General features: G+C 45.4%; 1 protein-coding gene across 1 annotated transcript in view; it reads right to left on the bottom strand.

Moving 5' to 3' along the window:
• Positions 1 to 2,241: 2,241 nt before the first annotated feature.
• LOC115094679 (connector enhancer of kinase suppressor of ras 2-like) overlaps positions 2,242 to 16,595 on the bottom strand; it is a 545,829-nt gene continuing 531,475 nt past the window's right edge. Inside the window, exon 13 of the mRNA XM_029607931.1 lies at positions 2,242 to 2,342. Within this exon, the coding sequence (XP_029463791.1) occupies positions 2,242 to 2,342 (101 nt within the window). The remainder of the gene's footprint in view (positions 2,343 to 16,595) is intronic.

The following is a 16,595-nucleotide window of genomic DNA, read 5'->3' as shown; positions in this document are numbered from 1 at the left end:
GGGCCTGTTGCGCGCCGGGACGCGACCTGGGGGCGGGTACGGAGGGCGCGGCCACGCCCCCAGACCGCCCCGGGCCGTAGCCATGCCCCCGTACCCGCCCCCAAAACGCTGCTGACACGCCCCCTAAACGCCGCGACGACTGGGCCCGCCCCCGACACGCCCCGACACGCCCCCGACACGCCCCCCTCGGAGAACCCCGGGACTTACGCGAGTCCCGGGGCTCTGCGCGCGCCGGTAGGCCTATGTAAAATAGGCTCACCGGCGCGCAGGGCCCTGCTCGCCTAAATCCGCCCGGTTTTGGGCGGATTTAGGCGAGCAGGGCTCTGAAAATCCGCCCCACAGTGTATGCCTACTTCAACTTAATTATACATTTGCTGGAAAAATAAAAGCAGGCCATGAAAATATTCATGTATCATTATTTTGAAAATTCATCCTCTAGGTATTTTGTGCACAGTACATTTCTGGGAAAGCCTGCATAAGTAAATGTACTGCTGGCTATAACAGTTTATATAGAAAGTTACCACATTAAGGCCTGGATTTTCTAAGGTCGTAGACAGAGAATCCGGCGGTAATGGGGGGGCGGGGGGGGGTGGACCTGCGAAAGCCGGCAACCATTGCACCGAATAACCACACCATAAAAGGTGTAGTTATTCGGCGCGAAACTGGCATCGATAAGGGTCCTTATCTTTCGCTGCTAGTGATGTCTCCCGCAGTGTCAGCTCTGGTGCCGCCCCGACTCCTCCTCTTCCGGGGCCGACTCCGCCCCGATTTAGGTATCGCACGCGAAAAGGGACTTTTCGCGTGCGATCCCTTTAGAGAATGACCCCCCCTAAGGGCCGAATTTTAAAAGCTCTACACGCGTAAATCCATTTGCCGCTGTGTCGGAGGATCATGTGTTGGCAGGCGCAAAAGGTAAGATAGAGGTCGGGGGCGGGGGGGTGGTTTAGAATAGGGCTAGGTGGTGGAAAGGTTAGGGGAAGGGGTGGGAAGGTTAGAATAGGGGTAGGGAACGGGGGAAGACCTCGGGTGTCTGCGCGCGCAAGATGCATTAGTGTGCACCCCCTTGCGCGTGCTGACCCCCGATTCTAAAACATGTGCGCACCTGCGCACACATGTTATAAAATCAGGCATCCATGTGTGTGCGCCAGGTGGTGCGCACACGGACGCGCACGTGTACCTTTGAAAATCTACCCATAAGTCATTTTGGGGGCAATTTGTAGGCAGCCCATGCAGATGCAAAGTCAGTAGGAACTTTGTACCTGCAAACCATGTAGCTAATTTTCAAAGAAAAACTGCATGGCTAGCTTCTGTTTGAATATTATTCTGGATAAGAGCACCTATAGACTCTGCCCCTACATTTTTTTGCAGGGAAAATGACTGGAAACATGATGCATGTAGATAGGAAAATCCAATCTATGCATATTTCCCACCAGTCCTAGGGAACGTCACAATCTCAGTGCACTAAAAAAGTGCACTTTTAGGGCCTGATTGCTAAGCTTTTCCCCATAGACACAGAATGGAAGACAATTCTTAGTAAATTGAGCGCTTAGTTAGGCAGAGAAAGGCAATTTCAGCCAGGCCAGTTTATCCAGCTACATGGTTAAGAACATTGCCCTCCACAATTAAAAAAACCCTTTAAAACAAACAAAAAACAAAGCTATACAAAATAATGGATTTCGAAAAATTATGTTCCAGGCAAGTAAGATTTTTTGCCATAAAATGGGAGAACACCATTACTTTATAGAGCTCTTAAATCTTAAAAATGTTAGATTTTTTTTAAATTTGTTTTTTATATTATCTACATATAGAATGCACCAGGTCAGCATCAACAATCATATGGCAGTGTAGACTGAATGCATTTCCACAAAATGGCATTCTAAATGGTAGTAAACTTAAAACTGATTTTTTTTTTTTTTTTACATATTATTAAAAAGCAACGTATACACCTTAAGACTGAATTTCCTGCATGTCTCTACAACCAATCATAAATTGACTTTACACTATGGTGAAGCTGTACAGAGATGGCAATAAAGCTGGCGATGTTCTGTATTCCCTCCAGAACTTATGAGCAAACAAGTACTATGACCCTCAGTCTATCAAAGGTGATTCTCATTGGCAGAGAATGGGAGAAATCACTTGATAAATCAAGCCCTATATGTTAAATGGTCAGAGATCTAATGCTACTTTCTCACAAACTGGTCATCCCTACACAGATGCATACACACGATTTCTAAGATCTTCTTAGAGGTACTCACCTCGGCTACCTCTCTTGTACATGTTAGGCTCCTTGGATTCTCCCATCCAGCCGTGGTCTGTTGGCATGGAAACAGGCCTCAAGTCACCTAGAAACAACCGAAGGACCAATTAAATGTTTCTGTACACTAGCCTATGGTTGCTGTTTTGAATTATATGGATCAAACAAATCTCAGTATAATTGCTGTTGATGACAACCATTCAAACTAATTGTATTCAGGATTGGAAATGTTCAGTGCAGTTTCAAACTCTATACCCTATCCATCCTCTAGTCCAGGGGTGGGCAATGCCAGGCCTCGAGGGCCGCAAATCAGTTGAGTTTTCAGAATATCCCTAATGAATATGCATGAAATAGATTTGCATACAACTGAGGCAAATCTCTCTCATGCATATTCATTAGAGATATCCTGAAAACCCAACTGGTTTGTGGCTCTCGAGGACCAGAATTGCCCACCCCCGCTTTATACCACCACAGTCTGTCTTCTTTTTTTCTCCTTTTCCCCTCCCCAACTTAGTCTGCCTGTCTCCCTTCCTCCTTTTCTCTCTCATGTTCCCACCAGCTTATCTCTTTAGCATAGTGCCTCCCCACTCCCTTCCTAGACCAGAGTTAGTTTCCAATATCCTTCCACTCTGACCTTCTACCTTACTCCCATCTCTGTGACTATCCTCTTAGCTTCTCTGTTTGTCTTCCTTTCTCGTTTGGCTTGGTTTATCAAGTTTGAGATGAGGTGCTGGAGAGCTCAGTCATCACCATAGAAACAAGGATGCTGTCAGTGATGCATAGCTTCAGTTTAGTAAACTGTCTTTTGGAGGTGCTTCTACCAGCTGGGGATGGGAAGACTTGGGGAGGCAGTGTTAGGGTCTGAGCAGACCTGATACTAGCAGAATAAATACTGATGTGGAACATAGGCATGCATCATTTAATTTCAAGGTCCAATTATATTGTCTGTATGGGGAAATACCTAAAAAAATTTGTTTTCTTTTTTACGTTGTGTGTGCAGAATCTTACACTGATGTCCTGGAATTTAACACATATTTTGTTGCTTTCCTTTGATTTGATTTAGCTTTACATTTTCTAAAATCATGGCTGGCTGCTTGTCAGAGCAACATCAAACAAATAGGCCAAAATACTATCAAGCAAAGATAGGAGTAAAGCTCACAGCTAAATTCTATGAGACACTCATAAATTAATACTTGAAACTGAAATCTAAACCCAGAATTATTAATCATCAAATCCAAAGGATAGTCCTTGTCATTAGAAAATTTGTTGAATGCAGAAAAATAGTAAACTTTATAAATAATAAATATTATTTTTTGTGTGTGTTTGGGGGGGGGGGGGGGGGGGGGGGGGGGGGGGGAGGAGGCAGGAAAGGAGAGAGAGAGTCTGAAAGTTTTCCATAAGGGCTGGGATCTGATGCCATGATCCCATGCAACTATGCTGGGATTTTGTCCTAATTTTTTATATCCCCTCCCAACTTATATAGCTGGGGGCCATGCCGGGGACCATATATCAAGGCTCCATCTGGAACCCATCAATTTATTTTATATAAATATGTCCCCTATTCTAGGTATAACTATAAAGGCAAGGGCATATTCAGTACCAGGCTTTTGTTATGGTTTTGTAGGAAATTGTGAACCCCGGGCCGAGATGAGAGATGTTTCCGCCCACAGGAAGGAGCCCTGTGAGCCTCACCGTTGGTGAGCGTGGTCTCAGCAATGTAGGACACAGCTGTGAGAGAGACTTTATTAAGGAGAAAAGATAAGGCATAACCCGAGGAGCGGGAAATGCAATAAACACAGTTCTTGAGCATTAAGATATACCTAGGGTGGTACTGTAGATGAGAAGGTCCGGTAGTGGCCCGCAGCATGGGGTACACCAGGAGGTTCCTGCAGGCTGGTGGTGATACCTCAGAAGTGCAGATCCAGTAGTGGCCCACAGCGCGGGGTCTGCCGAGGATGACTGTACTGTAGGTGACGAGGTAGATTAGGTCTTGAGATACAGGAACTAAGCAGAGGAACTTGAGTAGATGCAGCAATACCCTGTAACTCAGGATATGTAGAAGCGATAATGCTGAAGAACGGTAGTGGCCCGAGGCACGGGGTACACAGTGGAGACTTCAACAATGTTGGTATCATAGGAAACTGAAAAAGGTACTCACACAAGGAAGTTCTAGGAGAGAGGCCCGAGGAGTGGGTCAGGTGAAGTCCAAGGCAGGAAGGCCCTCCGAGGAGCGGATAGCCAAGACACAGAAGGGCCCCCGAGGAGCGGTTACCCAGAGCATCCGAATGCCACAAGGAGATTCTAGAACAGGAGATCCAAGAATGGAGCAGATTTAACAATGAGAGAACTCCTTACTAACTTGCCTTAGCAGTGGGCTAGTCAGCTTAAGTACACCAGCGGGTTTGACGTCATTGGGAGGGGACGCCCCTGAGGTTCCTGCCATGACGTATACAAAAGGAGGCCCTGCACACGTGCACGCGCACCTAGATGATTCCGGAAGTAAGATGGCGGTCGGCAGTGCCCACGCCGTCCTGGGGACACTGGAGAGGTCGGCATTGGTTGGTGAAGACCACCATTCTTCCCATGATTGATGGTGCAGGGAAAAAAGAGGTGAGCATGAGAGGTCGCAGCCATCTGCGATTGACGGGCGCAACAGGTTTAGTCCATGCACAGTCCTATTGAACCCTGATATGAATTCTCTGAAAGGGGAGCGGGGGGGGGGGGGGGGGGGGGGCTAGAGTATAGACCTCTAAAGCTCAAGGCTTAGCATTATTTTCTCTTCTGTTCCAAGAAGCTGGTTGGACACATATGAGGTATTAAAAAAAAAATAAAATAAAAAGGTTTACAGTTCAGTTTGTTCAAAGGAATATCTATAATCACATCTATAATCACTCACTAATAACCATTTAAATCCTACTGGCAAATCAATACCACGAGAACCAAGTGGACATGAATTCAAAGTTAGGAAGGATATATCTAGAGACCTTCATATGATGGAGTAATAAATGAATCACTCAGCTATGTACCACATTTACAAGAAACGTGGACCCCCAAGGCATTTATCCTTCACTTGCTACATTTAATCATAGGTCTCAAACAATATCACATTCAAAGATTTTTGTATAAAACATTTTTTGATTGTAATTAAAAATAATAAAGGTGTACTTGTTATCCTAAAATTTCCTAAATATTTTGCTTTATTTATCTTAATTGTCAGAGTCCTTTTTGGGTCTAATCCCCTGTTCGCCACACTATTGGGCAGATTTTCAAAGGGATACGCGCATAAGATATGCGCGTACCCCCCGAAAACCTGCCCCAAGCTCCCCCTGCGCATGCCAAGCCTATGTTGCATAGGCTGCCGGCGCACACAAAGCCCCGGGACGTGCGTAAGTTCCAGGGTTTTCCTGGGGGGCGTGTTGGGGGCGTGTTGTGGCCGGCGTGTCATTGGGGGTGTTCCAGGGGCGTGGCCGCTGCCGTGGTTCTGGTGCAGGGGCGTTCCGGGGGCGTGGCTGCAGCCTCCGGACCAGCCCCCGGACCGGAACATGGCGCGCTGGCAGCCGGCCCGGTGCACGCAAGTTACGCCTGCCTTGGGCAGGCATAACTTTTGCAATAAAGGTAGGGGGGGAATTAGTTAGGGCCAGGAGGTTAGTTAGGGGAAGGAAAGGGAAGGTGGGGGCGCCGGGAAGAAAGTTCCCTTGCACGCGCCGACCCTGGATTTAAAAAGATACGCGCAGCTACGTGCGTATCTTTTATAATCCGGCGTACTCTTGTTTGCGCCAGGTGTGCGAACAAAAGTACATGCTCGCGTACTTTTTAAAAATCTGCCCCTATGTGTTTTGCATCTTTTTCAGGGGCAGTTACAGTTTGTTTATTCATAATTTTCATACTGAAAAAAAGTCAACAAAACAAGCATTAGAGAAAAAAAAATATAATAACCTACAAGATGTAATCCAAAACTCACACTTTAAAAAAAGGACCCAGCATGTTATTTAGGAAAAACTCCCCATTGCTCAAATGCCAACAAACCAAACCTCTTCATTTTGAAATGTTCAAGTTTTGAATATTACATGAACCAATCAAATTTAAAGAACAGCTTCATTTGACCAATGAGAACCCACATGTATTAAATTGTCAATTTGGAAGGAAAACGAGAAGTAATTGTATCTTTGGAGAAATCTCTCTGAGCAGATTCAGTTATTTTCTATTCAATAGCAATAGATCCCTGGGAAAATGAAGGAAATGGATGATGCAGTTCTGGACCGTAAGAAATGTGTGGATACTTCAGAAACTAAATTGGGGAAAGTACAGGAAAATAAGTATTATTTGGCAAAGGGTAACTTGGCGATTTATAATGTAACCCACTCATGGGGGTACGTAAAATAATGGAAGTGGCTTCTCCAATGTTGAAGGGTCATCCCTCCCAAATTTGTTTGGTGGTGTTACGAACACGCGCGGAGCGCGGTCGTCTCAAGCGGGTGGTGAGCCCTTGGGCCACGGCAAGACTTAGGGAGCCCCAAGCCACACCGTGGGAGGTGAGCTGGGCAGGCATGGTGAGCCAGGCGGGTACAGAAGCAGGGAGTAAGGAGTGGAGTCTGACCCTCAGCCGGACCTGCATGCCCATGGCAACCAACACGGGGAAGTTGATTGATGAATGGTCGTCAGACTGTTCCTGCCCCTTTCGGACCTGCCGCTGGGTATGGCAATGGGCGGCAGGCCGGACAGAGGCGAGGGCAGACAGAGTCCTTACACAGAAGACATCAGACGGGGGCTGAAGCAAGACATCCAAGACAGGCTGAAGCAAGACATGGAAGACATCAGGGCAAGGGTTGAAGCAAGACATGGGCACTGTCTCTCAAGGCGCCCTACACAGCCAGCACGGCTGGACTAGTCACGGACCACCCTGTCGCACAAACACGGGAGCGAGACATGCGCAGGGAAGAGGAAGCGGTGGGTTGCTGCACTCCTGGCAGCCAAAGCAGGGAAGGTTGCTGCACTCCTGGCAGCCTCAAGCAGGAAAGGTTGCTGCACTCCTGGCAGCCTCAAGCAGGTAGGAACAGCGGGAACTGGATCAGGCATGGGTTCAGGAACAGACATCATGGCACATCCGGAACAGACATCAAGGCAGAGACACTGGACAGGGAGCCAACAAGGCATGGAGGACCTGGATCAAGGCAAAGGTACAGACGGCTGTAGTGCTCAATCCGAAGGCCAGCAGGAACTGACAAGAAAGTCCTTTTATACAGCTGAAGTGGGTAACTCCCTGGGAGGAGTTTACCTGGACCGCCCCTCGCTGGTCCTATAACTAAGGTGGAGAGCTGCGGGCCAGCCCCTAGGGAAAAGGGCGTGGCCGGAAACCAGGAAGTCCAAACAGCCAAGCAAGCCCCAAGCAGGCCTCAGGAACAGCTAGGCCTCTCAGGCCCTAGAGCAAGTCCCGGATGGTGCACAGGCGAGGCCCTGGCTTCGAAGCGGCCTCCGGAGGGAAGGTAAGATACCTCCTGTAGCGCAGCAACAGGGGGGATCGCAACAGGTGGGTTCTTAGATGAGACATAGATGGTAAAGTGGACCTGTATAATGACAGCCTGGGTATCCAACAACCACTCTCTTCTTAGATTGGATAAGAAGGATTCCCTTTAACTCCCCTCCATGAACTCTGATCTCATGTCTCACCCCAGTGCTGGCTCAATAAAGATGAATGAAACCATGTTTCAAACGTTCAAACTGTTAACTTTAGTTTTCTAGATGAACCAGCCAGCAACTATTTACATGGATGTGAAGCAGGTTTCATGTTAAATCACTGAATACATCAGAATTTCATGGGCTTCCACAGTCAGAATCACATACATAAGAAATTACATCTGAAACATAATAATATCTCCACCTCCATTTTCTATTCCCACAAGATTATCTTTCCTTGAACCAACCATAAGAGTTAGCCTGAACTCTCAAACTTCTTTTGAGCTATATCTAAATCCCAACCATGGTTAAGAAATGGGGTTCTTCTTTCAGCACACCCATATCAAAATTCACATCCAAAGGGGAACAAATGCTACTTCCCATTAACATGATTTACCCACTCATCGTCTAGTCATTGACCTTCCCTCCCTGTGCAGGTTCCATGGACTACTGAACTCAAGGAATATTCTTCAGTTTCCTGGCATCTTTCCCTCAGAAGGGATGGCCTCTTCTTCATTTCATCTCCTGTTCCATTCTCACTTCCATCTCCTGGGTAATTCATCGAGAGGAAGGGAAAAAAAATCCCTCTCCTTCTTCATGGCCTCGGGCCTCTCCCCTTGAGGGGAAAAAGCCCTATAGGGCCTCACTCCCACTAACAAAGTCCTTGGACCCATCAGCCCGCAGACTGATTATTCCAGCAGGTCACATGTCTGGGGGTCCCTTTTGCCCACCTACTCTGGAAAGGTTAGGAACCAAAGGGCAAAACTCGCCAAAGGTTTCCACTTTTTTAGTTCCTGTTACCTTGATTATCCAATCCTAACAGCCCAAATTTTTAAAGGGACATACACACTATTTCCCCAAATTCACATTAAAAGACAATGATCATTCATATAAAATGCCATTTATTTATTTAGCAATTCATGCATTCCGCTATCTCTAGAAATTGATTGACAAGGATCACAAACAACATACACAATAAAGACACAAAACATCCAGCAACATATAATAATAAAACATTACATCAGTTAACATGTTCTTCATTAAAATAAAAGGCCTTAACCGGCTTTCTAAACAAGCTTACCTCATTAATTTCATAGTACTAAAATAACAGATCTCGAAAATATTTTTCAAACATGAAGAGCAAGTCATTAAGCTGCGTTGGGGCTATAATCACATTAAACAGTAGATGATATGCAATAAACACTGTATATTGTACAATATTTGCAATATTTTGCCAGATTTCCTCCCCTGTTACAATGAGCTGCTTTACATGGTATTTACATGCATGAATTTTGCAAATCTATGTCAAAGCAAAGTGTTAAATAAATAAATATCTTAGCTTCATTAATTTAAACAGTTATTTGTTATAATGTAATTTTCGTCTTCCCTGTTTTCTTCCTCTTCTGCTTTGAGTGAAAAAGAATTTTCTATGATTAGTTTTAAATGTGCTACTTGCTTACTTCATGGAGTGCTCCCTAGTCCTTCTATTATCCAAAAGTGTAAATAGCCAATTTACATTTATCTGTTCTAGACCTCTCATGATTTTAAAGTGAGAAAATGCACAGGCAATGAGATCATGTCTAGTTCCATGCAAATATGTTCAATTTTTTTGTGAAAATGAATCTGCAAATACTTTAAAGTTAAGCCTGTATAGGGGAAATGGACCCTTGAGCCGAGACACCATTGACGCTACCTACAGGGGGACAGCCCCTGTTGGTCCTCGTCATCAGGAGCCAGTTCTGGGGAGAAGACCCAAAATGACCTTCACCTTGTTCCCTGCTGGTTGAGCCCTTGGGTACCGGGGCTGGCAGGGTCTCTCAAGCAAGGAACCAGAAGACAAGAGGCTGAAGAAGCATTGGGCGAATCAAGGGTCGAGGCAGGCAGCTGATGAGAAGAACCAGGAATAGGCCAGAGGTCAGGACAGGTGGCGAGCAAGCAGCGACGAGAAGCCAGGCAGGGGGGTCAGCAGGGCAGGCGGAAGTCAAGTAGCGTCAGATTACCAGGCAGAGGGTCAGGACAGGTGGAAGTCGAGCAGAGTCGAATAACCAGGCAGAAAGTCAGGGCCGAGAAAACAATCTGAAGGGGAGAAGAGCAAGGCAGGGACTGGAGGCAAGGATCGGGAGTGCTGGAATAGGAGTCAGGAACAGAAGGCGAGGCAGGAATCAGAGCAGGACCCATTGCTGAGGCGAAGTGGAAGTGACAAGGCAGGGTTTAAATACCCACCTAGCCTGTCGTCATCTCTGCAGGCCATAGGGAACTTTCCCGCCGCTGGCCCTTTAAATCCCAGAAATTGGTGTGTGCCTAGGAGACCTGCCCTGAAGCCTGAGTGTCAGTGGGGTGCCGCGAGAGGAGGAGGCCATGGGTGGCCCGGGGAGCGGCGATGGAGGGAGCTTGAACTGGCCTCCAGCCTGCCCAGGTGAGGGGACCAGGTCACGGCCCTGCGCAGCTGGGGATCCTAACAATCTAGCTGGTGTCTTTTCTTTATTTACCTGAACTGGAGGTTTGCTAAGAGTTTAAAGTAACTTAAAAAGTACTTTTGGTCAGTTCTTTAATTCTAAAATTTTTAGTATCATAAAAAGCCTTCTTTGCTTCTTTAATCTTGAAATTTGTAAACTGTAACATGCTTTCTATAATTCATCCTATCTCAGATTTCTTACTACTCCACCAAATTTGATGAGATTTACTGACAAATCTCCTCAGTGGATGCAAATCTCCTGAGAGAATAAGTTTTTATTATTGAATTGTGAATCTGTTCTGGTGCTACTTGAGAGAAAGCCTATGAAAGTAAACTATTCCATTGCTTAACAAGATGATCCACAGGAACATCCTTCGAAAAGCTGGATAAATCAGTTAGTGGCTTAGTAAATCTATAGGGGTTATATCTTTGTTCCTAAACTTAATCAAAAGTACAATTCTTCTGTAAACATTGGTTATGGCTAAGCAAAAAAAATTATTAAAAAATGATCTCTCCAAATCATAAGAATAATAAATAGGTCTTCAAAGGAAAGGTCATCCAATATTGAGTCTGATTAAAAATCCCAAATCTAAAATATGACCTTTGTCATGTGTAGAATAGTTAATGAATTGTCTAAAACCTTGTAGGACATCATTTGCAACATATCAGTTACAGGGCCAGTGGCATTACAATCAAAATGAGCATTAAAATTGGCCATAACTACGAAATATGTTATTTCCAAATTCATATTTTATTTAGCGATTGACCATAACAGTCTACAGAGGGAAACACGATTTATCATATGGAGCTTTATAAACTAATAAAATTAGCAGCATTAAATGGATAATCAAACTTAATAGACATTCTGAACCAACAGGTTGATATAAATCAGTTTGGTTAGAAGGTAGAACATCACAAACAATAATAGCTATTCCTCCCTCCTAACATTATTTTATACATTTTTTTTTATTTCTGAGTAGATTCATCAGACAACTTTGAGAAATAGGCACATAGTCTGTACTAGTATTCCAAGCCTTTGTTTTTACATATCTAAATTATTATCAATTACCAAGCCATGTAGAGATGCTGTTTTAGGCTTACGAAAATGGGCATTCATCATCCATCATCCCAGGAACTGCACCCAAAAGATGGGTGCAGTTCCTGGAAAAATGAGAGCTAACAGGATGTATGGTCACCAGTTCTGGTAGCCTATTAGAAATATGTGTTCTTCAAGGAAAATGCCATATATATACCAACCACATCCCATAACAACTGAAATGGACTGCAAAAACGTTCCTTCCTGAGAAAACATAATTGCCCAATAAACTAAAACCCCAATATTATTAAATAATCCTACATGATCAGACAAACAATGCCTCACAAAGGGCTCAACTAAATCCTCATATATCAGCAAAAAAAATTTAAAAAACAATAAATGGCTTCATCTATCCTCCAATGTTTTCTCAGCGGCAGGTCACAGTAAAAGTGGGGGTTTAGTCCTGCTCCCCCGATGAGGCAGATTGTTATAGACCTCAGTTGCTATTGGACTTTCCTTGCCTTTTTGGTATCTGTGGATCCTCTGTGCTTCTCCCGTATTTTTTTAAACTTGATTACATTTTTTTAAAACTCGATTACATTTCTGCCTCAAGCATTCCCTACACCCACCACCCTTTCCATAGCCATAGTTACATAGTACACGCTGGCAGAAAAATACCCCATCTTGACCCTCCAGTCTGCCTGTTGTGATGCTGCCCGCGGACTTACCCGCGAGCAGCTTCTTACCTTTTGCCAGCTTCCCGACACGGCCGAAGTTCCCATGTAGCCTGGAGGCCGCCGACGCCTGCCTCTCGCAGCCTGGAGGCCACCTCCAGTTTTGCCGTTTCCCCATGGCAGGAGACCACTGTCAAGTGCCGTCCTTGTTTCTCTTCGTGACCAGGAGGCTGTCGACGCCTGTTTTCCTTAGGCCTGGGGCCACCGCTCCTCTTCACGGCTCAGTGGCAGCCACTGACGCCCTTCATTGCGGCTTGAAGCCGCCGCCATCGCCGCTGCCTTCTTCGCGGCCTGAACACCGCCTCCACCATCTTCTTGTGGATAGGCCACCACCGAAGCCTTCCTCTTCAGCGACCTGGAGGCCACCCCGAAGTTCTCCTCCACGCGGCCAGGAGGCCGCCGTCATCCAGGTCCTCTTCCACGGCCAGGAGGCCATTCCGGAACACCTCTTCTTGCGGCCTGGAAGCCGCCATCATCTTCAGCCTTCCTGCGGCAGGAGCCACCTCCGAAGCTTCAGGCCTACTCCTGCTTCTGCTTCTCTTCACAGCATGGCTGCTGTCCAAGGTCCTGCCTTCTTCCTTAAGTGTGGGGCCGCACCTCTCCACAGGATTTAAAGGGCCAGTCCTTCTGACTCCTTCTTGTGATGTAATCCTGGGTGTTCCTCTTCAGCCCTACAAAAGGGCTCAGCCTTCAGCTCCTCTTCGCCTTCGCAAGGGGTTGGTCATGGAGTCATACCTCTCTTGGATCTTCAGGTCCAGCTCTTGATTCCAGGAGTCCTCCGTGATCCTTCTTCACTTCTTCAAGGCACTCTGTTCCTTGTTGGTCCTCCTTGTCTTCGTCCATGGTTCCTGAACCTTTATCTTTGTTCCATGTCCTGGTCTCTCGACAGATCCCATCCTGTTGAGTTCAGATATCCTGATGTCTCCATGTCCAGACGTCTCCCTATCTCCGGATATCCTGACGTCCCCTAGTCTTCAGATGTACAGATGTCTCCATCTTCTGATGTCTTCACACGGCATGTTCCAGATGTCCCTGAGGTCCTCCTCTCCAAAGGTCCCTGATGTCCAGATGCCATGGAGGTCCAGATGCCTAGATGTCCTGATGTCCTGAGGTACCGGTGTCCATTTGTATCCGATGTCCTACGTTCCAGCCCTGATGTTCCGAGTCCTAATCCTGAAGTACCATCAGTCCTTAAGCTGTGGGTTCAGCTTCACCTCGCCCCAGTCCTTGTCTTCAGCTGACCTTCCTGGGAGTAAATCCGTATCTATCCAGTGTCTGAGTTTGGTGGCTGGAGCCCTCTTCCAGTTGGATCTGTCTTCAAGCACTGCCCAGATTCCTCCTTCATCCTGAGCCTCAGTCCTGCACATGTCCCACTCCCCGCGTGGTCCACGACCAGCCTCTTCAGGTTGTGTAGGGCGCGCCATGGGACAGGGTGGTTCATGACCAGCCCACTTTGGCTGTGTAGGGCGCCCTGAGGAGCAGCGCCTGTCTAAGTCTCTGAGTATCCTGAGTCCTTATCCTAGCCTGAGTCTTCCCAAGTTCCAAATCCTCATCGGAGTATCTGGATCCTCGCCTGACTCTCTAGAATAAATAAATAAATAAATAAAATGAAATAAATAAATAGAATCCACCGATGATCTTCACCTATGTCTGAGCATCTTACGTCTGAGTTCCAAGTCACCTCATATCTATGTCTAATCTGAGTTCCAAGCTACCTTATATCCTTGTCTCATCTGAGTTCCAAGTTTTGAGTTCCAAGTTTCCAAGTGTCCTTTTCTTATCCGAGTCCCAAGTTTCCTCATGTCCTCGTCTTGTCTGAGCTCCCAAGTACCAAGTGTATTAGTCTCGTCTGAGCTTCCAAGTTCCTTGTCTCATCCCATCCCAGTTCCAAGTTCCAAGTCCTCGTGGAATTTTTTCCAAGTTCCAAGTCTTCATGTGGTTCCTTCCAAGTTCCAAATGGTCTCATCCTATCTGAGTTACAAGTTCCAAGCCTTCGTGTGAGCCTTTCCAAGTTCCAAGTCCTCGTCCAAGTCCTTCCAAGTCCCAAGCATCCTCGTCTCGTCTGAGTTCCAAGTTCAAAGTCCCAAGTGTCCTCGTCTCGTCTGAGTTCCAAGTTCCAAGTATCCTCGCCTTGTTCAAGTCTTCATGCCTGGTCCAAGTTCGAGGTCCCATCTTGTTCCTAGTTCCAGTACCATCGCTTGTCCTCGACCTCTGTCCATCCTGCTGCATCTGCCGCTCCCTAGTGGCAGGTCTGAAAGGGCTATCAAGTGGCCAGAGGGCTACCCCAGGGACCAGCATTGCATTGCTGGTTCTCTACCGGTGCCTGCAGGTTCGGCAGAGGTTAGGGTGGTGGTCACCCATGCTTGGATACATCTTGCCTGCCATGGCGCTTCCACGGAGCTCTTCTCTGCAGTCGCGTTGTGGTCCAAGGGCACACATCTCCCCTGAATTGGGAGCACTTCCTAGTGCTCCCTCCTACAGGTTCCAACACTGCCCAGTTATAATGTACCAATTGATAAGAATATATCCTAGCTGTCTACCAGACTGCAACCACCTACCAGATTTCTCCTTATCTCAGACAGCATACAAGTTCCTCATTTAAGGCTCTGTTTACTAAACATTTTTCCTATGGACTCAAAAGGAGAGAAAACCTTTAATAAATGGCCCCCTTAGTTCCCATCAGAACCCACTTTTCCTATGCCTACACAGAGTATCTCCGTAGTCTACATCATTGCTTGGGGCAGGGAGCCTGACAGTTAAAGTTGCAGAGAAGGGCCAGCCAGGTATGTGATGCTCTCCTTGCTTGTCCTCTGATGTTAGGGTGGGGGAGAGGCAACCTTCACCTGCCACAATCAACTAGGTGAATAGCTGCACATCCCACATTCTGAAATGAAGCTTGCAGGTCTATGGCATCATTTTGATGATGTCTGTGTGCATTCCCAAAAGTTCTGCTTATAACTTGCATATTAATCATGACTTACTCCTCTCTCGACTCACTGGCATTGGTATTACAGGCACTGTCTTCTCTTGGTTTAAATCCTATGTACAGGACTGCTCACAACAAATTTGTCTTCAGACTACAACCTCCACATGGTTCCCAATCAATATGGATGTTCCGCAAGGATCAGCCCTTTCAGCCATCCTATTCAACATTTATCTTGCACCTCTCTGTAAACTTCTTGCTACTCTTGGTCTCTCATACCGGCTTTACGCTGATGACATTCACTTCTTTTTTTCCAACATACTAGACTTGGCATTTAACATCCCAATTCATCTCTCTTTGCTTATCCTCTGTCAGCAAATGGCTGTCTCACCATAAGCTCTGTCTGAAAATGTCAAAAACAGAAATAATAATTCTTGGTAATCCAGCTTTTTCTGATCCATCAACAATTTTCTGTTTTCAGAATACTACACTCCAAATCTCACAATCTGTTCATAATCTTGGGATTATCTTTGACCCCAGACAAGAAAATGCATATTAAATCAGTACTTCAGACTTCATACTACAAGCTCTGTCTTCTTAGGCACGTTAAGCCCTTTCTTGAACATGACGACTTTAGAACTGTACTTCAGTCCCTGATTCTTACTAATATTGACTACTGTAACTCTCTCTATGTTGGTCTTCCTCATTCTACAATAAGATCCCTACAACTTGTGCAAAACTCACAGCTGCTCGTCTACTCACTAATACTAGACTACATGATCATATCACTGGTGTTCTCCATTCTCTCCATTGGCTATCCATACAATGGAGGATAATATATAAAACATTTTCCACAATTCACAATCTAATTCACAATGTCAACAGTCCATTGTGGCATGCAGTTCTTCACTTCTATGTTCCTACATGAAATCTTAGATCCCCCAAACCAATTTCTGCTCGAAATACCCTCGCTAAAATCAACCAGACTTTCAGCAACTCGTGAGAGTGCTTTTTCCATTGTTGGCCCCATAATATGAAACTCTATACCACTTCACATAAGATCTATACCTGTTGCTAGGGATTTCAAAAAAGTTTTGAAATACAATCTATTCAAATCAGGCATATAAAGATCTTAACAGACTATAGCTACTTTTCTCCTCCATGTCCACAGTCCAATTTTCTTTAAACCATTTAGGTTTTTCCTTTCAAGTCTATCCTTGTATGACAGTTCATTTTCCTTTATGCTTTATTTTTACCATTATATTTATTACCTCATTGTGATTATTTTATTATGAATATTTTATTATGTATGTTTCTATTGTAACCTGTCCTGAACTTTGGAGGGCATGGGTAATAAGTAATTTTAAAATAAACAAACAAACAAATAAATAAATAAATAAATAAATAAATAAATAGACTTTTGTGCACAAAAAATGTATGTGTGTAATGGTACACATACGTGCATAAATTAGGGGACAGAAATACGTATTTTATAAACTGTGTGGCTCTGTATATGCACA

The sequence above is a fragment of the Rhinatrema bivittatum genome, chromosome 6, assembly GCF_901001135.1.
Source record: "Rhinatrema bivittatum chromosome 6, aRhiBiv1.1, whole genome shotgun sequence".
Lineage (NCBI taxonomy): Eukaryota > Metazoa > Chordata > Amphibia > Gymnophiona > Rhinatrematidae > Rhinatrema > Rhinatrema bivittatum.
This window is presented reverse-complemented; position numbering and strand designations above follow the sequence as displayed.